At 43.2% G+C, this 23838-nt stretch overlaps 1 protein-coding gene across 1 annotated transcript in view; it reads left to right on the top strand.

Annotated features, from left to right (window-relative positions):
- Nucleotides 1–23838, top strand: part of agrn (agrin) — a 362262-nt gene that overhangs the window by 320856 nt on the left and 17568 nt on the right. The window contains 17 exon segments of the mRNA XM_037773939.1: nt 379–410; nt 412–574; nt 3634–3683; nt 3685–3717; nt 3719–3778; nt 3780–3850; nt 4562–4599; nt 5620–5675; nt 5677–5808; nt 5810–5846; nt 8126–8260; nt 12940–13030; nt 13815–13979; nt 15307–15418; nt 17719–17730; nt 20833–20949; nt 23601–23784. Coding sequence (XP_037629867.1) covers nt 379–410; nt 412–574; nt 3634–3683; nt 3685–3717; nt 3719–3778; nt 3780–3850; nt 4562–4599; nt 5620–5675; nt 5677–5808; nt 5810–5846; nt 8126–8260; nt 12940–13030; nt 13815–13979; nt 15307–15418; nt 17719–17730; nt 20833–20949; nt 23601–23784 — 1488 coding nt within the window.

The following is a 23838-nucleotide window of genomic DNA, read 5'->3' as shown; positions in this document are numbered from 1 at the left end:
TGCCATTCTCCTCAGAGAGACGGACAGAAAGACAGATGGACGGAGAGAAAAAAAGGAGCCCGAGGGAGAAAATGGATGATAATAATCATAATTGTCGAGTGGCAGAAAAACAAAGGGTTCCTGTGCGTGTGTGTGTGAATGTGTGTCACTTGAGGGTGGTTGAAAAGCTCGGCTCCACCTCTTCTCGACCTCCTCCTTTTGATAAACTGAAGCGTTTCGGAAAAAATCCCTAAAAATAAACTGCCTTATTTTCTCTGTCATCAAGAGCCAGTGACAGCCCCGCCTTCCGCTCACACACTTAATTATGCACATTAAACGCCTATGCGCCAAATCATGTAGTAATGACAGGATTGGCTTGTTGTCTTCATTCCTCCACAGTGATCAGGTACTTCATCCCATCATTCGGAGGCCAGGTCGTACTTGGCTTTCCAGACCATGACCGCCTATCACACGGTCCGCATCGCCATGGAATTCAGAGCGTCCGAGATGACCGGCATCCTGCTCTACAACGGCCAGGAGGGCAAGAAGGACTTCATCTCTCTGGCTCTGGTTAACGGCAAGGTGGAGCTCAGGTGAGAGTTAAAGTGGCAGTAGGCAGAATATCTTTGGCATCATGGGCAAAAAAATCCATAATAACCTTTCAGCGTATTGTAATTCAAGTGTTCTGAGAGAAAACTAGACTTCTGCTCCTCCTCATGGTTCTGTTTTCAGGCTTTAAAAAAATCTAGCCTGTGACAAGAGACTTGGGCCAATCACAGGTCATTCAGAGAGAGAGCTTTCCTATTGGCTGTGCTCCGGCTGGTGGGCGGTGCTTGGTGTTTCCTCAACTGATCTCAACATGGCTGCCGGGGTCACAAACTTCTCATTTTACAGCTCAACAGTACACTACAAGATGATTCTGTAAACATTTTATGAGAGAAATAGGCATTTCAGTAAACAGAATATTGATTCCATATTTGATCAGCGCTGCCTAGTTTTGACCGTTCGATCGGAGTTCGCGAGTGATTGACAGCTGCTCAGAGACGGCGAAGCTCCAGCTCGGCTCTGATTGGTTGTTTTTCTTCCTGTCTGTGAAATCTTGCAGATGCCATTAGGAACACCGGAGGACACCAGGGGGACACAGAGGCACATTATTTTTTCAGATTACCTGTCTCATGCACTACTGTCAGGATATAATGACCGTTTTATAAAACTATCTTTTTTTAATCATATATGCTCCATTTCTACCCACTTGCAGCTTTAAGAGGGAGGGTCAGCGACCTCGTTGATTCTGCTGCTTTCGTTTGATTCAATCTCATAAAACTTAAATTAATCCCCGTGGGGGGAAACGGGGACACAGATAAGAATAAAACACATGAAGATAATGAGGCAAATAATTACAGCAAGTAACACATGTTGAAAACACTACCGCCAGAAATAAAATGTAAAAAAAGACACAGAAGCTGGTTGACAGATTTGCAGGCTAAGGCTACGAAGGCATGCTTTCAGAAATGTGTTCAAACTTGCAAATAAGCTGTTTGCATGATCACGTTTGCAGATGGTGGGAACATATGTACGGGAATGTGTGCAGCAGGTCCAAATTTGGCATTTCATATGTAATTTTTAATCACATATACACGCAGAGTTTTGTTTATGTAATGTTTACAGATGGAAGCAATGGCGTACAGTATATACGTCCAGAAATGGCTCATAGATGCGCTGGACTGAACATGTTGTACTAGTTATATCTTTTTATTTACAGTATATAACCTTCAAATTACAACAGATTTAGTTGCATTAGGCTATTACAGGCAATATTATAAATTAGGTCTGTCAATTGTTTAAAATATTTAATCGCACGATTGTCCGTGGTTTATCACAAACTAATCACACATTTTTTTTATCCGTTCAAAATGTACCTTAAAAGGAGATTTGTCAAGTATTTAATACTCTATCAACATGGGAGTGGGCAATGTGCTTGCTCAATGCAAACGTAAACATATATTTATTATTGGAAATCAATTAACAACACAAAACAATGACAGACATTGTCAGAACCCTCACAGGTACTGCATTTTAGCATAAAAACAATATGCTCAAATTGTAACGTGGGCAACAACAAGCTGTCAGTGTGTCAGTGTGCTGACTTGACTATGACTTGCCCCAAACTGCATGTGATTATCATAAAGTGGGCATGTCTGTAAAGGGAGACTCGTGGGTACCCATAGAACCCATTTTCATTAACATATCTGGAGGTCAGAGGTCAAGGGACCCCTTTGAAAATGGCCATGCCAGTTTTCCTTGCAAAATTTTTGCGTATGTTTGCAGCATTATTTAGCCTCCTTCGCCACAAGCTAGCGTGACATGGCTGGTACCCAATGGATTCCTTAAGTTTTTCTAGTATCCTCATCTAGATTTAAGACTGAACCTTCTACAACCTAAAATCGCAAGTTGCATTAATGCGTTAGAGAAATTAGTGGCGTTTAAAAATTTGCAGCAAGGCGCTATTATTGCGTTAACTTTGACAGCTCTAATGAGGAGGACTTCTTTTGGGAGCTTTGCTGTTCAATTGCTTTTTAGTTTTTTTAGGTAGATCCAACATGAAAACAATCGGATCCCATGCATTCCCATAATGCACCTCTACGTATAGTGTATTTTAGACCTCGTTTGTCTGGGAAACACCCACATCATTGAATCTCCATGCCCTTAGTGTAAGATTTGTAAGCTCTAAGCCAGGCTGAGTCACTCCTTGTGACTAGTAAACAGGCTGTGACGTGTCCAAATTGGTGTAGTGCCCCTGTAGGATGTAACAGGATTTGAACAATATGTTTTTTCTTAAGGCAGACATTAACCAAACGTTTCATCTGATCTGTTAGAATTGGAGCAATTTTCCTGCCAGAAACCTGCAGAAACGCTAAGTATTCCTCTCTCTTCCCCACAGTGGAATTGGATGCATAAAGAATGATTTCGGGTGAAGCAGCATCTTCAGGAGAAACGTGAACGGACTAATTAGAGACGTGCACCTCTGCGTCTGTTTTGGACCTATTAATTCAAACAACATCCGCTCTCCTTATCTTTTGGTCTTTCACCCTGACCCCTCTAAGCCCTCTCAGTTCCCCTCCCCCCAAAACCTGGCCGGGGTTAGACCTCTCCATTCAGAGTGAAATCAATAGCAAACTAAAGGAGATAATAGTCACTTGTGCTTTCAGGACGGAGCTCTGCCTCAATTCCAGAAATACAGCTGTGAGATTACCACCCACAGCTCCGCAAATCCAAGACGTGGGGAGAAGAACTAATTATTTGTGGCAGATAATTGCTCTCAGGTTGTGCTAATGCTACCATATGTGTGGGTTGCACATACGCGACGGCTCTTTTCTGTGATAATATGGGCTTTTTCCTCCAACAAAACCTCATTAGATAAAGGTTTAATTAAAAGAGGGTGTGAAGACATTTTTTTTAAGTGAGTAACCGCCTCAGTCACAGAGTTTGGAAATCGTTGTACCTTCTTTCTTTCATACCTCTCCTGGCCTTGTTGAAACAATATCTTCAGTCATTGGCGCTGCTTGATAAAGAACAAACATATAATCTGCTAAACTAATATGAGGTGGGATTGTGGATGAAGTTGATTGACTGAACTTATCTCTTCTTCTCAGGTCAACACCGGTTCGGGCACAGGCACAGTGGTCAGCAAAGTAGAAGTGAATCAAAGGCCGCTGGCATTCGCTGGTGGTGACTCGCAAACCGGCGCAACGCCATGCTCAGCGTGGACAACGAGCCGCACAACGAGGGCGAGAGTCCACGCTGGCACCGACGGCCTCAACCTGGACACCAACCTGTTCATCGGGGGAGTGCCAGAAGAAATCAAGCTGGAGTAAGATCATCTATTGTTGTGATCAAATTCAGGGCACCGTAGTCCATGAACTGTGGCTTCTCTCTAATAAAACCTTTTAGTTCACAGCTCCTAATTTAGAGAGTCTAGAACTTAAAACACAGTTTCACATTTTTGTCCATTTTGCTGACTGATTCTGATTTGTATTTTTTCCCCCTGTGGAGATATCTAGTACGTCCTTACTTCCATGGCCAGGTTAACCCTATAGGGTGCTGCAGGAATGAATCCTAATGCGTGCTACATGAGTAGCACCATTAATCCTACATGAGTTAGCATTTTAGCACTTCAGTCTGTCTCGACTGGAAGTCAATGTTTTTTTGAATGGGTTTTTAGTTAGATGCCTGAAGTAAGGTCTGTGGTTAACACAAGCTTGAGAGATTTTAATTTTTGAATTTTTTAAGTTTTGTTCGGACAATATAAAATATGTCAGTAAATATCCCACTCTTGAATTTTGAAACTTTTATAGGTCTTAAAAAAGGTGGCTAAATGAGATAAATAAACGTCATCACGCCGACTCCACCTTTACAGCCTCGTTGTGAATACTCATGCGACCGTGGTGTAGTTCGTTAATAGCCTAACGTTAGCATTTTACTCCTGGCGACTGCGTGTACGCTTCAAGTGGTGTTCATTTGTGAAGATATCTGGCTGAACAAAACTTGTAAGCATCATAACCGTGTATGTTTTTGGTCAAAGGAGGTTTGTTGCTTCAACGATGGGATTCATGGTGGAGTGCAAGACCCAAGTCCAATAAACATAAAAATGTGATAGGGTAGGCGAAATGCTAGTATTTTGTCCTTGATTTTGAAATCTGGGATGTGCTGCCCCTAATCACATTTTTATCATAAACGTGTGTTTGCCACAGATCTTATTTTCTGCGATAATCCAAAAAAATCCCATCAGCCTTTTATCGAAGGGAACCAGTACGAAGCTAACTTCCTGATTGGCCTACAAAAATTAGTCATCCCTGCACCACTCTAAAGAAGGCCCCAGTAAAAAAAATTAAATAAAATTGTGGGCCCCCATTGAACCCATTTAGCCAGACAAAAAGTCAGAATATTCCAAGATTCCAGATTCCATCTCATTAACTGCTTAATCAAAGCGCTACCTGTGATTTATCACAATATATTGACATAAGTGCACATCTAACACATTCTTCAATCTCAAACCCAATTAAATGTATCAGCAATATTATATAGCATACAACATATAGCATCTTCTTTGCCCTGAGCCCTTATTATGTGACAGACAGTAGTGTAATAATTAGAACTGCAGGGCTGTCAGAGTTTGTGTTGAAAAAAGAAACTGGAACTCCATTACTGTGACGTATTCCTCAGTTGAAACGTAATATTTGAGCGGTGTACAGTTACAAGAGGGATTTAGATCAAATCCTCTGCATTTGATTGCACCGCTGAAATTTGGCAGGCTTAGAACGTAGCATGATACGGAGCTAAAGAGGACTGGCCTCGTCGCTAAAGTTGCAGATTGATTGATGGACAGATGTCATGACATTATTGGTTGAAAATGGTTGGCACTACCTTAGGTAAGCACACGTGGTATTTTGTTTTACAGGAAGAAAAGATGATGGATTTTGATATAGAAATAAGAAGACAACATGTTTTTTTGCCATACATTGTTAAATAGGCGCATGACATGACCGCAGATGTGATCTAAAATGGTTTAAAAAGCATTTTTCATTTCATTTGACTTTAAAAGACATTATATTCTTTCCCTTTTTTCTTCTCCAGTGTGAGGGAACCGGACGGCGGTGGCCACGGGTCTGGTTGGCTGCATCCGCTTGCTGGACGTCCAACAATCGAATGCTCAACCTGCAGGAGAGCGGGGGAGACAGTCTGTACGGCAGCGGCGTGGGCGAATGTGGCAACAACCCCTGCCAGCCGAATCCCTGCAAGAACGGCGCGGTGTGCCAGGTCAAGGAGGCGAGAGATGTTCCACTGCAAGTGCAGCAAAGGATTCTGGGGTAAGGTGCCAACCATAGACTGTATTTATAGATGGATGACACATCTCCTCTCCACTTCCTCCCACTGTACAAAAGTAAAGCCAAAATATCACGGATACGGGAGCTGTCATCTTGACGTAAGAACTCAGCCTTGGTACATGGGATGCCCACTTCTGCCAGGTGAGCGACCGGGCCGCCCCTATCTTGAGATTTTGATGGCATTTGGAGCCAGAGGTCTGCGCTGTAGTTATTGGGGGGGCTGGAACCGCGGGTATCGAGGTCCCGCCCGAGCCGAGCATGGCCACAGCGTGAGCCACCCAGCTGCTACGTTAGCAACACGGTAGCTGTTTGGCAAAATAGACACAACAACTTACCATAATATCTCTAGAACTACATTTATGATGAAACTGACACATGTTCTATAACACAGACTCATGTTTTTGGAAAGTTGAAGTTACATCTCCTCCCACGTACAATTTCGAGCCTCCGGCTACGCGACTACTTCACTCAATCACAGCTGTCAGTTATGACGTCTCACCCCCTTTTTATTGCATCAAATAACTAATTAAAACCAAACCAATTAGAAAAATTGAACACTTGAACATACATCAGTGGATTAGAACTACATAAATGACAGAAACCATCTTTGGGGAAAAATTATTTGACGCATACTTTTTTAGTTTGGCCCATGTCCCATCCACTAACATGGAGGAGGTGGGATTTATGACCTACACTGCAGCCAGCCACCAAGGGGCGATCCAGATGTATTGGCTTCACTTTTGGGGAGTGCTGCAGGTCAGCAGTGGTGATTAATGGTCATACTGGGATTTCTGGACAGTAATGGACATTTTAGAGGTTTATTCCAGTAAAAGTAAAAAAATCTGTCTGTTCATATGTGAAATTTCCAGGACTTTTCTCACACCTATTTAAAATGATGTTTGCTTTCCCTTCTCCTCTGGGATTCACTGTGGTCATGACTTCCTCACAAATCCTTAGTAAGCTTGACAGCCCTAATTTGACAGTGTAACTCGTGCCCCCAGCAGGAGCGCTGGAAGTCATTTTTGTAACACCAACACCATCAAATCTGTGTGTCCGACCACAGAAACGAGAGATTAAATGTTGACGGCGTGCAGACAACATGAAAACTTCCACCAAACGCTTAGCGACTGGCCTTTGGCCTATCTCTTCTTCTACTTCCCTCCCTCCTTTTTTTTTTATCCCTGCAGCAGATGCCAACTAACAAGCAAGTCAGAGAGAAGATAGCTCAGAGCAGACACATCAGCGCCTAGCCAAGCGTGCCCCTCGCTGGTTGAATGGCAGCCGGCTGCAGAAAGTTTCACACCAGAACCAAATTAATTGTCGGAGTTAACTTTTATGCTTGAATAGTAAAGGATTTTACACTCACATGGGGGGCAGCCTCGTGGGTTAGGGAAACAAGCCTCTCAGCCAAAAAGCTATTGCCTTTGAATTTAAAATCAATAAAGTATCACATTACATAATTATTGCCTTTCATATAAGAGGTGCTTTTATGTTTGGTTGTTACTGAGAAGAAACAAAGATAACCCTCCGCTCTGGAGAAGCATCGCCGCGCGATCAAAGTTGTGTTGGCAACACGGCGTAAAACGAATGGTGATAATGAGAATTGGACCGTCGCCTGAGGACTCAAGTTAATTTTGTCATCATGTCAGTTTAGAAAGTGGCCAAGATTGCGGATCTCGAGGGGAGGGACGGATCACAGAAAGGCAGAAGAGAGAATAAATGGGCGGCGAGGGGTTGTAATCAGAGGGAGGACATGTCAGGACAGTCGGATGAATGAGGGAGGTGAGAGAGTATCAGAGTGAAAGATGGTAGAGGAGGAAGAGATATGAAAAGAAGAGGCCGTGGTGGGGAGGAAGTGAGAGTGCAGGATAAAAGCTGGCTACCAAAAGAGTGAGTGAGGGAAGAAACGGGGGGAGCCCTGTTGAGCTCAGCGGGGATGGGGTTCATTAAAGCGCTCTCCTCACCACAGGCTGGACTGCTAAAAGTAATTGACGGCGTGAATTCTGATGGGCTGTGGCAGAGGGCAAAACCATCATCCGCCAGACGCTCCCGAGCTTTTCCCCACAGTCGGCATTGGCCCAGAAACACGGCCACGTGGCGGGGGAGGCTCTCCACTGTTTAATCTGGACGTGTAATATTTCCAAATCCTATTAGAAAATGACCTCTATTACAGAGGAAATCCTCACAAACCCCTCCTCTCAGATGGAATAAAAGAGAATGTGGGATTCTCATGTGGGATTTGAATATGTGTGTGTTTCTAGGCCCAACCTGTGTCGACATCCACAACCCGTGCGAGCCCGACAGGTGCCATCCATCCTCCCAGTGCCAGGCGCTGCCCGAGGGAGGCTACAAATGCGAGTGTCCCATGGGACGCGAAGGGAGGCACTGCGAGAAAGGTAATGTGACTGTATATTTAGGTATGGGAAAAAAAATGTATTCACCTATGTATCGCAATTTATTTATTTTTTACGATTTTGAAATTGATTTTTTAATGCCAGAATCGATATATTTGCTTCATTTGAGTCTATGCGGGGGTAGAAAGAAGTTACCGCTTTTATTGTTGTAGTCTGAGTAACGTGACAACATAATCCGTTCCGTATCCGTCAACCAAGACAAACCTTGTCAGCGTGGATACGACCTGCACCCTCACATGTTAAATTCAAAGTGGTAAACACTACACATCCAGTAAAGTATGAAACACTTTGGGTTTCACACATTGACAGGAAAAGCTGAGCTAGACATCACGGGCTAAAGCTGCATGCTAACTCTGTCATGGACTGGAAACGTTATCGCATTGCGGTAACATGCAGTCAAGCCGGCCGACGCTCGCATCTCCGTGGTCAAATCAGCCGACGCTACAACTGTAGAGCACCCATATACTGACATTTATGTTCTCTGCATTCAAACGGCCCCGATGGAGCTGACCATGGACGGATAAGAGAACGGAGCTGACGGGAGAACTAGAGACGGACTTGGCGAAGTTAGCGGAAGTAAACATGTGGGACTACGTCCGGTTTTCAAAATAAGGTGTTGACAAAGGGAACTGTATATACAAAATACATGACGGAAATCAGATTGATGGATTATATTCACCAGAAGTATAAAACATTACATGTCCCTTATAAATTATAAAGAAAATACCACTAATTTCGGAGGGAAATGTCGTTGATGGAAAAAAAATGTAATAAATAATGCCTGACAATGACTTCATAAATGATATATAGATATACTTCAGGACATCTTTGACTGTATACATGCTGAAATCAAACATTTTTACTGATTTAATTTAGATATTTTCCAAAGTAAAAATCCCTAGAAGTGTATGATTAATTTTTTCCCCATGGTCTAGTGTTAAAAAAAATTGCAATACATATCGAATCGGCCCCCAGTATCGTGATAGTGTTGAATCAGGAGATAGGTGTATAGAACCAACCCTACTGTTTATCCTGGTATAAGTGCGTAACTCCATTGCCTCACCGTTCTCTCAGTGCTCATCAAGGAGCACCAGTGTTTCGGTCCGGAGTCGGCTGAGTTGCATCCCTCCTCAGTGTTTGCCTCTTTTTTTTCTTCTTTCCGCCTCCGTGGCATTTCCATCCGAGCTGAATCGAAAAGGGAGATCAACGCAGAAAGAAAGGGAGGGTGGGGGGGGGGGGGTTGAGCCTTCAGGCTGGGAGGGGATGGGAGGGTTTGGGTGGGTTGCACAACTGAGGTAGATGATTGGCCCCCGTCGGCCATTCACCACATCGACTCGGCTACGCTTGTTAGCGGGTAAGCGGCAGCGAAGCCCTCCCTCCCTCCCCGCCTATCCGCCCACAGGTGTTGTGTTCAAACGTGTTTGGTTGCTACTTAGCTCCACACGGCAGAACCGGGCCGCGGTTGGGGAAAAGACAGAGCATGCCTCAGCTGCTTTTGAAGTTCATCATTAGCATTTTTGGCGGTGGCGCATTCTGAAGTCGACCCGTGTTTTTTCCCCTCTCGGGCTTTGTAGATGTTGTCATGAATGTTTGCAGAAGTTGACTTCTGTACTGTGAATGAAAGAGAATATACTATGCACATAACAACACGAAAAAACAGCCTTGTACCCCTTGGGAATTTAGAAAAAAACAGATGGGAATCGCTTCCTTTCCAAGCCAGGAGTCCCAGTTAGCAGGTGATTAAAATAAATTGAGGTGAACCAAAATCAATGCGGTGTGTGAGCAAGAGCATCTCCCATTCCAAAAGGCTATTTTTTCCCACCGGAATCAGTGAGATGACTAATCGCATCAGTCCTCTCTGCCCGCGGTGATTAATGGGAGCGTCAGTCAGCCAGAGTGTCAGCCCCAGACAGGAGCTCACAGATAAGGGCGGACGCACCCTCCGAGGGGCTGCACGGGGAACAGTTGGACAGACAGATCTCTTACAGGCCACTCATCAGAAGACTGAAGGTGAATTAGTCCTAATATTAAGTGTGTGTAACACAGTGTGTATGTGTGTGCACGTTCAGCTGAGCTGTGGTTTCCATTTCAATTCTGCCAGGGTTCGTCAGTGCAGCTCGCTGCTATAATATCACAACCAAGGACTTATCTCAAGGGTGTTCCAATAGATTGAATGGCCTACTTTCCTTGGTGCTTTTACGCTGTGATAGTGTAAATCATTACAATTTAGTGATGAAAGCAGGATCACTTGGGCTCAGCCGGGTCCTTGAAAAACTAACTGCAGGGTGGGGAGTTTGAATTTTCAGAAATGTTAGTATTCAGTTCCTCAGCTACATTAAAGCAGCAGTAGGCAGCTTGGAGCAAATATCATTAAAAAAAAGAATTAGGTAATCTGAAAAAAATCATGTGTCCTCTGTGTCCTCCGGTGCTCCTAATGGCATCTGTAAGATTTCACAGACTTGAGGAAAACAACCAATCAGAGCCTCGCTGGAGCCTCGCCGCCTCTGAGCAGCTGTCAATCACTCGCGAAATCCGATCAAACAGTCAAACTAGGCAGCGCTGATCAAATGTGAATCAATATTCTGTTACTGTAATGCCTATTTCTCACATAAAATGTTTTCAGAAACATCTTGTAGTGCACTGTTTAGCTGTAAAATGAGAAAGTTTGTGACCCGCAAGCCATGTTGAGATCAGTTAAGGTTATACCAAGCACCGCCCACCAGCCGGAGCAAACTTTCTCATTTTACAGCTAAACAGTACACTACAAGATGTTTCTGAAAACATTTGAAGAGAGAAATAAGCATTACAGTAACAGAATATGAATTCATATTTGATCAGCGTTGCCTAGTTTGACCGTTTGATTGGAGTTTTGCGAGTGATCGACAGCTGCCTCCGTTACAGGCTAGATTTTTTAAGCCTGAATACAGAGCCTTGAGGAGGAACAGAAATTCAAGTTTAGATTATCGATCACATGCACATTGACATGGCAGTGAGATTCTTTGTTCCTGTTTGTTACTGTCTCAACCCTGTATAATAGACAATCGATCAATCAATCAATTGAATAACAATAATGAAGTAAAATATAATCATCATTATAAACATTATAAATATAGCAGCAACAATAGCAAATTGTTCGATAAATATGAGGTAGGGAATACATACACAATTATAAAATAAATATAAGAGAATATACACCCACCCGCACACACACATGCACACACGCACACACACACACAGAAGTCTAGTTATCTCTCAGAACATTTGAATTACAATATGCTGAAAGGTTATTATGGAATTTTTGCCCAATGATGCCAAAAATATACTGCCTACTGCCGCTTTAAGCCAGTTAATGTGTATGTGTATGTGTATGTGTATGTGTATGTGTATGTGCGTGTGCGTGTGAGAATGAGATAGTGTGTGCCTCTGAGTCACACTGTAAGCGATTCTGCTGAAGAGCCGATTGATTGGAGGTGGGACCACGAGCTCTGATTGCAGCTACGACGTTTTTTTAACTGGCAAAATGTGCATTTTAGCTGCTCTGTTATTGCCTTTCCTTATTTTGTATTGATTTGATGGGGTTTTTATTGCGAGTACTAATTAGGCAGCATTCCTCAAATATAAACAAAATTACCTCCGGGCTTACTGACAAACCTGAGCACTAGATGCAGCAGAGTAGTGCTATTGAGGCGCTTATTTCTGCTGCGTTTGAGCAGCAGTGAAAAGTTCAAACTCGACTGACTTCTCTTGGTCGTCAAGCTCGACTCCCCCGTAGGTCATGTGGGTTTTTTTCCTGGTCACTCGACTGCGATGCCTGGACCTATGGTGACATATTGATTGCGGTGCTTTCATTTTGAACACAATGTGAGGAAGAGAAAACCCCCCCTCCACACACCTCTATAAGAGACTACATCCTGAGCAGCTCTGCTACTCTAATAGAGTTCAGTTTCGAATCCTTGTAGCGTATGCAAGACCATTTCTCCCACTCCTCCATGGTGCGTGCCATCATCATTAGCAGTCTTCTGCACAATAGCTAATTAGCTTTCTCATCTCCGTCTGCCTTTCCCCCATCCTGACTCGACTCAGCTAATCCCAGCCAATTACGAATAAAAGCTTCCTCGCCGGCTACATGGATATATGTGTGTTCGCTTGTGTGTGTTTATGCGTACGTGAGCGTCTGAGCGATGGTAGTTTTTGCACCGTAAACACATGCCCCCGGGTGACACTTGAGTGATTTTTAATGTCAAGCCACTTGTTAGAAGGATGGCACCGTGCCTGTCCTAATCACTCCAGACAGCCAGACGTTAGACCCAACGCGAAGACATGAATTCGTAAAAGGCCTGCCAAAAATACAATGGCTGCATTATTTCATGGGTCCCGGCTGTGGTGTTAAACCCTACATGTCTCCAAAGGTTCTTTGTTATACTGTGGCGGGCTGTGTAATCAGTCTGACATAAGGGTTTTTTGAATTTTTTTTGTTTGAATTTTCTGTCAAGAGAGAGTCTTAATCCCAGAGGCTATGAAAACACAAATCCATCTCTTTCCATAACGCTGACAGGTCCCTGAAAGATGCACTGACTATCCCTGAATTTCAATTCTGTAACAGCAACAAAAACGGGACCTGAGGATGAATATAATCTCTTTGTTTTGTTTTTTTTTTCCAGTGGCTGAGAGGAGAGGGGCTTACATGCCGCTGTTCAACGGAGACTCTTACCTGGAGCTGAAGGGGCTCCATCTCTACGGGCACGATCTGCGGTAAGTCCCATGTCTCTGCATGTAACACACACAGTCAGGAATGCTACGCATTGCTGAACGCGGGATATCATGTAGTTTTCATAGGCTAAGCTTGATCTGGGCCTAAGGCGGAGCTGCCTTCTTTAAGCCTGAACTCAAATAACACGTCATCAGCATGTAGAATATATACAGTAGTGTCTCTACCTCATTTCCATATAGACAGAGTACCAAAAACAAGCATCTTTCGTTTAACCTTCTGAGACCCGCGCTCGCCATCCAATCGCCGAAAATGCGAGTCTTGCAAACATCTCCAAATGTCAAAGTTTTTGATACCAAATCACAGCATGACTCTTTTCTATGGTGTTCCTCAAGGTCTTGGTGTCTTTATGCGGTATTTTGGAGGGATTTTTATAATTTTTATCACCTTTCCATGGCTAAAAAAAAAGTATTGTGATTGTGAATTAATCATTTTAAAAATTTTGATGGGTCCAAAATAAATGTTTTGTTTATATCTGTGGAAGATAACTGACATTTGGTTCTCAATTCCACTTAATTCTTTCTCAATTCCTTGTGAGCCAATAGCATAATGACGTTGGTATCACACGGTATCTCTGGGTCGTCAGAAATCAAGTTGCCAGTTAGTTGCCCAGCAACCACTTGTTGTGAAGTGAATGCGATGGAATGGGGGAGGAAGAATGCGACATCTAGTGGCTGAATGTTATCGATGTTATCAATAGCACCTTTAAGTCTCGGGTATATGTATGGTATTGTGTCTCTGACGGCTGTGCTTGTGTTGTTTCTACAGTCAAAAAGTCAGCATGACGGTGATTCTCATGGCCAACGACTCCAACGGTTTGATCTTCTACAACGGCCAGAAATCGGACGGGAAAGGAGACTTCATCTCTCTATCCCTCAATGAAGGCATCCTGGAGTTCCGCTACGACCTGGGGAAGGGACCCGCTACCATCAGGTCAGCATCATTTAAGAGAAAACTAGGGAAAATAAATATATAACATGAAAGAGATATAGACATATGAAAGAGGTTTCACAAAGAAAATATAGATATTTTCTAATATTAGTACTTTTTGAGGCCAGGGACTCCTTAAAGCTGCAGTAGGCAACAACTTTTTTGGCATCATTGGGCAAAAATACCATAATAACCTTTCAGCATATTGAAATTCAAGTGTTCTGAGAGAAAACTAGACTTCTGCACCTCCTCATGGCTCTGTTTTAAAAATCGGCTTTAAAAAATCTAGCCCGTGACGGAAGACTTTGACCAATCACAGGTCATTTCAGAGAGAGAGCGTTCCTATTGGCTGTGCTCCAGTCATGTGAGCGGTACTTGGTATTCCCCAAGAGATCTCAACATGGCTGCCGGGTCACAAACTTTCTCATTTTACAGCTAAACCGTGCACTACAAGATGATTCTGAAAACATCTGAGGAGAGAAATAGGCATTAACGTAACATAATATTGATTCATATTTGATCAGCGCTGCCTAGTTTGACCGTTTGATCAGAGTTTGTGAGTGATTGACAGCCGGCTCTCATAGACGGCAGCTGGACAGCAGACCTCAGATCAGCTCTTACTGCTTGTTTTCCTCCGGTCTGTGAAATCTTGCAGATGCCATTAAGATCACTGGAGGAAACCGGAGGACACAGAGGCACATGTTTTTTTATACTACTGTCACGATATAGCGACCATTTTATAAAAATAACTTTTTGAATCATATTGCTCCCATCTCGCCTACTTCAGCTTTAAAGGGGAGAAAATGTTCCAAGGATCCCCTCATAATCGTAACACTGATTAAGCATAATGCTTACTACCATTTGTACTATTCTTTAGATGCCGTTCGAACTATTTGTGTTCTAGAACTTTTCACTCTAAATACCTAAGACCTGTTTTATAGTAATAAACAGAAACACATTTCAATTTGAATCATGCTAATACCACTACTTTTACACATTTGATTCAAATTGCATTTGGACTCTTGCTTTTGGAAAAATTAAAGAGAAAAGAGTTTCTATTGACCCAAAGCTAACGTGGGCGGGAGTAATGGACACAATTTGATTGTTTCATTGGTGCAAATGGTCCCCATCTGTAGATATGCACTTTTTAATGATACAGCACAATTTTTATAATTCATAGTAAATGATTTCATGGACAGATTGCCACGGACCCCACTTTGACAATCACTGGGTTAATAAAGGACATACTGAACACAGCAATGTGTTTTTAATGAGACTTTGCTTCCTAGTAGATGTTTCACCTGAGTGTCTGCTTGTGTGTGGGATTCAGGAGCAAGGATCCGATCCAGCTGAACGTGTGGAACACCATCAACCTGGAGCGCTCCAACCGCAAAGGAGAGATCATGGTGAACAAGAAGGACGCTGTCCGAGGGGAGGCGCCGGTAAGAAAGAGCCAGCTAACGAGCTCCTGCTAATGGTTATCATGGGCTGATTGCTTGTGCCATACATACTGTGTTTGTTTGATCATCTGCGTGCTATTACATCATCGCTACAACCTCGGGCTTTGGTGCTCCTTTATTTTGCCCCTTGTAGAAGCGGTTCATCTTGCTGCTTCAGGCACAGTTGAATCAGCAAACCCCCCCCCCAATTTTGCTAAGGTTTCCCACACCGCTTCACACCGTGCGGTTCTGCCAGCTTGATTTGCTGAAAACATACCGTCAAGGTAAGAGGGAGAACTCCAGATGCAGAGGGGCCAGTTTGACAAGCTGTCTTAATTTTGGACGTCCTGTAATTCCACAAAAAAAAAAATCCTCTCTCTGCCTTTCAGCTTTGCTGACGTACCGCAGATAAAACTCGGCGTTGCATGTAGAAAGCAAAAGCTGCTTTTACTGCCGGTATACAGTCGATTTTATGAATTCAGCCTTTTGAGGTGGTGTCTGGGGAGGTGGAGGCAGATAAAGGAGATACAGTAGCAGCAGTGACAGAGGAGAGGAGAGCGTAATGAAACTCCTCAGCCTCGCGTCTAGACCAATAAAGCAGGTACACGCTTCCAAATGAAGGCGATCTAATAGTTTGATAAGCCTGTAAGTCATCCAATTATATTAAACAGTGTAATTTGTGATTATGGACATGCACTCTGTCAACTCGCCTTCCTCGAAGACGCATCACCCTCTTCTTTTCTCTGTCAGTGCTCTGTCCTTCCCCCCCACTGGCTCCCGTCGTCTGTATGGTAATTGTGTTTTACTCCGGCAACAGAGGCAGAAAATCTTATTAAAAGAGGAGAGCAAGGGGAAAAGCGCAGATGGGGGGGGGGTTTGTGGGGATGCAAGGGATGAGCTGAGACTAGTTATGGAGCTCGATGCATCCAGTGTAGCTCTCAGCTAATTCTCTCCTCCTCTTGCTTTAAGAAGCAGGAGGTGGGGGGGTTATAGTACGCTTTGCTTAGAGAAGCCAATATCATATCAAAGGTGGTCACACAGGCACACGTATGGATACATATTGCACGCTGGGAGCGTTCATCATATCAAAGACGTTCTCGGGCTGCCAGCGTGATGAAGTGCATACTTTCAAAGGCACACACAGGTACGGACGGGAGGAATGAAAACCAACGTCCCCTCTCATTCAGTGGCAGCAGTCTGTAAATGAGGTTGGGTGAAGTGGCACCGCTCACACTCTCTCATCCATGAAGTTTTTTTTTCTTTTTTTTTCTTTTCATCTCTTCTTAATGGCACCATCTGCTTCACGCACGGCCTTTTCTTAGACTCGCTCTCTTGTTTGTATTCACTCTCTTAAAGTGTAAACTCACACTTCTCACACAGCTTCGGGGTTGTATGTGCGGTATGTGAAGGTGCATGTGCAAAGAAATCTTTCACATATCTAAGATATTGATTTTAGGGCTGTCAAAGTTAACGCGATAATAACATTCAACTGTAGCAGTCAGTTTTAAGATACTGGTATCGTATGAAACTAAAAAAACTAAGGACTCCACTGGTACCAACCATGTCATACTAGTGTGAAATTTTGGCAAAGAAAAACTGGCATGGCCATTTTCAAAGAGGTCCTTTGACCTCTGACCTCAAGATATTTGAATGTAAATGGGTTCTATGGGTACCCACGAGTCTCCCCTTTACAGACTTGCCCACTATATGATAATCACATGCAGTTTGGGGCAAGTCATAGTCAAGTCAGCACACTGACACACTGACAGCTGTTGTTGCCTGTTGGGCTGCAGTTTGCCATGTTATGATTTCAGCATATTGTTTTCTGTTAAATGCAGTACCTTTGAGGGTTTCTGGACAATATTTGTCATTGTTTTGTATTGTAAATTGATTTCCAATAATCAATATATACATACATTTACAAAAAGCAATATATTTACCCACTCCCATGTTCATAAGAGTATTAAATACTTTACAAATCTACCTTTAAGTTACATTTAGAACAGATAAAAAATGTGCGATTAGTCGCGATTAAATATTTTCATGGATTGACAGCCCTAATTCTTATTTAATCTCACTTGTCTGTGCTACACTGCAGCTATGTGTAATGCTCCTATATGTGCCCAGTGTGTATGTGGGAGAGTATATGTGAGTGTGTGTGTGTTTTGTGGGCTATTGCACTTGCTTGCTTTACTGTAGCTCTGCATGCCTCTCACACACACACACACCTACTAGTCTTCCCCTAATAACTCTCTTCCTCCCTATTTTCTTTCCTTCTCTATGATGTGCTGTCTGGAAATAAGAAATCACGCAAGGTAATGAGACAAGTCCCGGTCACACCTTAGTCCATGTTTCATTTGAGTCCCTCACTATGTCCTCTCACCCCCATCTCTTCATGAAACAACAGTGTAGAGAAAATCCGGTATTCTGCAGAGCTGCGGGTGCTTTAAAGGTGCCCGTTCTGTTAGGAAAACTTTGCCATTTCATAAGCCCATATACATACACACACACACACACACACACAGCGCTGAAGTAGAGATACTCTTAAAGAACGCGGTTTGGCTTTCACCTCAGTCCATCTGCTGTGGGGGTGGGAGGGGGGCGCGAAGGTGGGAGGGAAGAAGCAAAGAAGACAGCCATCTTTGTGACGGCCATTGTTTTTAGCAACAAAGAGACGTCTTCATTAGTCTAGCGTAGGCGTGGATATCACGCCAGTGCCGCGTGGCTGTCGAAAAAGTGAGAGCAGAAAGACGGGGAAGGCGAGCGAAGGGGAGGGAAATATACCGTAGGAGACGGCGAGGTGCCAAGCCAAGCCGAGCTGTTCTTTTGTCATCTGCTCTCACTTCTTCTTCTTCTTCTTCTTCTGCAAACAGGAACAATCCTTCATCATATCATAAAGTCGCTCACTCTTTCACTCACTTGCTCACTCTCCCGTAACAACACAAACACCACTCACTGAACATCACTGAGCAAGAATCACTCCACAGAACCAGCTGTCCTCTCTCACCAGGTGCAGAAGCTGCAACACAGTCTCATGGCAGTTTGTGAAATAGTCATGAAATTTAATCTATTTGATTCATGTGTATAGACACAAATTTCCCTTTTTTCGTGACCCTCAGCACGACTTTCAACTACGAATATCCAGCAACACGTGACCCACGTGACAATTTCCGCTCCAGTCTTTTCAAAATAAAACTACCCAGTTAGGTTTAGGAAAAGATTGACTTGGTTAGGCTTAGGCAACAAAACTACTTAGGATTTGGAAAAGATCGCGGTTAGGTTTAAAATAACACAAAGTGGCGTAACTTAATTGTGGAAGTTACGTTACAAAACTGACTTAGTTTGAGGAAAACATCGTGGTTTGGGTTAAAATAACTCCAGAAGCGCTGTGACTTAAGTACGGAAGTTAAGTGACAAAAACTACTTAGTTAGGTTTAGGAAAAGTCCGCGGTTTAGGTTAAAAATAACTCTTGAAGTGCTGTAACTCAAGAACGGACATTACGTGACAAAAATTTCTTAGTAAGCTTAAGGAAAAAATTGCGGGTTGGGTTAACAAGACACCGGAAGTGGCGTAACTTAAGAACGGAGTTTAGATGACAAAAACTACTTCGTTAGCTTGAGCAAAAGATCGGTGTAAAAAAATAACACAGGAAGTGGCGTAACTTAAGTATGGTAGTTACGTGACAAAAACAAATTTGTTAGCTTAAGGAAAGATCACAGTTTGGGTTAAAATGACACCGCAATTAGCGTAACTTAAGTATGGAAGTTATGTGACAAAAACTACTTTGATAGTTCTAGGAAAAGATTGTGGTTTGGGTTAAAATAGCTCCAGAAGTGCTGTAAGTGAAGTATGGAAGTTATGTGACAAATAAATCAACTCAACTTCTGGTTTCACACAGGACACGAACACCAGTCTACTGGGCGAAAGTCCTGTGTTTCTTGACCCACCCATCCACCCCGACCTCCTTCCTACGCAGCGTTCATCGCTCTTTATACTTCCCGGTTCACAATTATGTGGATTACATACAAATTGATTTTGTGCATCACGAAAAAAAATTGAAATTCGTGTCTATGTACACTAATGAATACATTACATTTTGTGACTATTTCACAAACTGCTGTGCAACTGGGCCAGATTAGTACCTGTATGAGAAAACATTTCATTGCATGAAATCTCACTTTAGAGTCATTGAAAAGTAACTTTCACACGGGTGGTGTGTGCTCATATTCTAGAGTACCACATTATAAAGGTCTCAGACAAGATCAAAAAGTCCAGGGGAACAGGTTCAATATGGATTTGTAACCTTTACCTGCAGAGTTATTGAGTGTTGCAGAGCAGTAAGGTAGCACAAAGAGCCTGAGGTAGCCAATTCTGCTTTGCAATCGGTGACAACTTTTGGCTTAGCCTAGAGGCACCAGCCTCGTCTGGGTCCCGCAGCTCTGGCCGAGGTGCCCTCCCTGTCTCTGTTGGAAGCGGCTCAAGGTGCGGCGACACAGCCCCGGGCTCCAGCCAAGCACCGCTGCCTCCTGCTCTCCAAATCCCATCCTAAATAAAAGCCGAGCCGGTGCCAGCTTGCCTTCACAAAGCCTGTTTATTTGGCCCCTTCCATCATTTTTCCAGCAATTAACTCCACTTTACCCCTCTGGCAATTACTGCTCTACATAAAATAAAGATCATTAATTCCTTCCTCCTGAAGTGGGCCGGCTCCTCCTCGCAAAAAAAGAAGAGAAGCGGCACCTTTGCTAATGCAAAGCAATTGTCCCCAAAGGTTTGGTGGAAGGAATCGAATTTCATAGCCGCACGCCGCGCAAATGAATTGCAATTAATGTGTCTCCACACTCAACTGTTTGAAAGGTCGGTGCTTATGATCAGCCATTCATTAGAGATGTCTGTTGAGAAGCATCCGTATCTCAAGTCCAGCCTGCTCCTGATTTCCCCTTTGTAGTCTCTTTTTATGTCTCACAGATAGAGGATAATTGACCACTCTCTCTGAGAGACATAGAAATCAATTATGTTGTAATGTATCAAGTGTATTGACGCGGAAAGAAGGAGAGGAAGTGCAGTTAAAGCGTCTGCCGGCTACAATATGGATAACTCCTTTTTTTTTTTTTTTTTTAATGGGACCATCTATACGACTGTGACACGTCTGCAAATGTGGTTTATGAATCTCACTCTTTATATCTCGACTAAAAGGAAACAACTTATTTCATGCTCCCTGGACACAAACACATAACTCCACTCACTAAAGAAAAACCGTAAACCATTACGTCCTGAATGGAGAACCCCTGAGAGGAATAGGAGACGGGGTACGGAGGAGATTAAATTGGAGTTTTTAAAGATATGTGTGTAGTCTGTTTTTTTTCTCAAGTTTGCATGGCTCTAGCTCACCATACCTCTTTGTGTCCTGTCTCATCAGAACCTGCACGTAGATCTTAACCTGAAAGAGTCTCTTTTTGTCGGCGGAGCTCCCGATTACAGCCGACTGGCAAGAGTGGCTGCGCTCACGGATGGCTTCAAGGGAACAATCCAAAAGGTAAATGTTGACAAGCCTCTATTTCTTAAAGGGAGTGTTGTGTGATTAGCTCCGCTTGTGGATTCTACTAATATATATATATATATATATATATATATATATATGTTATTTAATGACTCACGGGCCCTTGTGCCCTCAGTAGCAGTTATTAGCTGTCCAGCTGTCACACTCCAGACCCCCATATTAGTAATTTTCCATTATAAGCTCACACTGTGACGGGCAGTAGCTCTGCTCATTTGGATTAGCATGCACTAATAATAGAATGCACATTTATGAAGTCCCTTCCCTTTCACTATTCTCAGATCTTTCCCTGACAGCCCTCCAGTTTTTTTAGTTTTTTTTCTCCACTTTCCAGCAAAAAAAGGCTCATCTCTGAGCGCCAAAAATAACCCAGTATAGAACAAAGGCAGGATGCTACTGTTTGTGCAAACTTGTCATTAGTTCTCCTCGGCAAACTTTCCCTTGACAGTTTCGAGCAAATCAAAAAGCTAAATGTGGCGTTTGTCTTAGTCGTCCTGTGGGGAATAGCTAATTATGAGGAAGATGGTGTGTATTCTCAGTCTGATGTGCTGTTTAATGTGTGTGTGTGTGTGTGTGTGTGTGTGTGTTGTATCAACACCTAATTCCTGAAACATTTTCCTGCATGGTAACAGTTCATGTTTAGAGGAAGAACATGTTAAAACAATCTACAGTCACTGTACAAAGTTGTTTTTTTATGTTGCGATAATTAGGCTTAGTGATCATTCAGCAGAAAACACAATTCTCCATAACTTAAAGGTCCCATATTGTAAAAAGTGAGATTTTCATGTCTTTTATATTATAAAGCAGATTTAAGCGCTATTAAAATACTGGTAAATGATCAAAACTCTCAATATACGGAGAAATACACACAGCCCGTATTCAGAAATTGCGTGTTTGAAACAAGCCGTTAGGATTTCTGTCCATTTGTGATGTCACAAATATACAATATGTATACCATCACACGGTTTTTAACGTAAACATTCTAAATGTGTCAAAGTTTATTTCCTGTTGCAGTGTATGTGAATAACATCAGCTGACAGAAAGTAAACATGGACCCAAGCCGTTGCTTAGCAACGCAATTCTGTTGCAATTCCGAGTGTTTCAGACAGAGGGTGAATGCAGGTACATTCAGAGAGACGGTATGAGGAAAATAATGTGTTTTTTTAACATTACAGCATGTAAACATGTTCTATTAGAAACACAAAATACATGTATGAACCTGAAAATTAGCATGATATGGGACCTTTAATGCTTTCTTTTGGACAACAACCAGGAGTGCTAACAGATGAGAATCTCACTAAGGAGAGGAAAATTATTTAATCAGATACATTTGACAACAAAAAGAATGAAACAGAGGTAAGATATTTAAAAGCAAGACAAGAATCATAAAGGTAACCCTCCAAAGAAAGGTTCAAAACAATTTATATCAAGAGTATTGCATAAACACAGGTCTGTGTGTGATTTATGAGATTATACTGATTTAGCTCCAGTATCTAAGCTTGCAGGCAGGTTGGTTCCAAAACGTAGAAATAGAAAAACCTAGCCTGTATTTTAAAACTAGTCATGCAAATTGAGCTTCTAGGGACTTAATGTCTGATCTACAACTGTAATGTTAGCCTTACTGGAGTATGTGGTATATATTTACTGTCAGGATTACCCTGACTGCATGATCAGGGTTATTTTCTCAGACGTGAAAAAACTCCTCCAGAGCCACAGAAGACATTCAACAACTGTTTTCACAGAGTTTAACTTAAAGGGACTCTTTGTAAGAATCAGAAATTGCTTGTTAACAGTGACACCTGTGGCCGTTAAGTCAATGAAAGTCAGCGTCCTGTTGCTCACGCTTGTGCTCGCTCTACATAGACATGAACGAGCATCGATCAAAACAGTGAGGCGACACACGTCAGCTAAAACCACAATATCACTCTATATTTCAGCTGCTTGGCAGTAATGTTAGCTGACCAGACGAAGGTCTCTCCATGAATCAATGCTGATCCTAGTGTTGGCTTTTCCTGCCTCAGCCTCCCGACCGCGGCCGGAGGGAACAGGGGAGACACCGGAGTTTTGGTCGGAGACGATAACGTTTCTCTCTGTGGAGCCCCGTCACTTCACAAGACACGGGAAACCTCTGTTGGTCTGGAGGAGCTGCAGCAGTTATTTCTGCACAAACGTCCACTGTACATTCACTAGATATTCTCAGAGCTAAACTAACTCTTCTGCAGTGTGTAGTGTGCGCGCATGCACGTGAGGTGGAGCGAAAGAGCGAGAACCAGCGCGATGTGTGAGTGAAGGCAAGCAGTAAGAGGAGCAGAGTACAGCAGAGACTCCGGTCCTGGAGACCAAAGCTACGGTCTCCCCCGCGTCCTCCGACCGCGGCCAACACTGTTTAACAGACAGGCTTCACTAGATACAACTTTGCGGTTTTGGTGCTTCCGTGTAGTTTGTGTTGGAGTCTGAGTCTGAACAGCGTAGCCACACGCGAGCGCGTATGGGACACCGACCCGCGCTGATTTATACATGTAAGAAGTTACAAACAGTCCCTTTTAACATGATTAGTAAGCTGACCTTTAACCTAAAGTATGGGAAGAGCCACCGGAGTGCCCCTTTAACCCTGTGTTTCCTGCTCCCAGATCATTCTGATGGGCACCCCCATCCTCAGAGAGGAAAACGCCCAGCGCTCCAGAGACATAGCCATGTTCCAGGACCACCCGTGTTCCCAGGAGCCCTGTCACAACGGCGGCCGCTGCAACCCCATGCTGGACACCTACGAGTGCGTTTGCCTCAATGGATTCTCAGGTGGACGCTGTCAGAACAGTGAGTATCTCTGGCCATCGGTCTATTTATAAGCCAATGACTAGCAATGCTTGC

The sequence above is a fragment of the Sebastes umbrosus genome, chromosome 6, assembly GCF_015220745.1.
Source record: "Sebastes umbrosus isolate fSebUmb1 chromosome 6, fSebUmb1.pri, whole genome shotgun sequence".
Taxonomy (NCBI): domain Eukaryota; kingdom Metazoa; phylum Chordata; class Actinopteri; order Perciformes; family Sebastidae; genus Sebastes; species Sebastes umbrosus.
The sequence above is the reverse complement of the archived record's forward strand: the minus strand, read 5'-3'. Positions and strand labels throughout refer to the sequence as shown.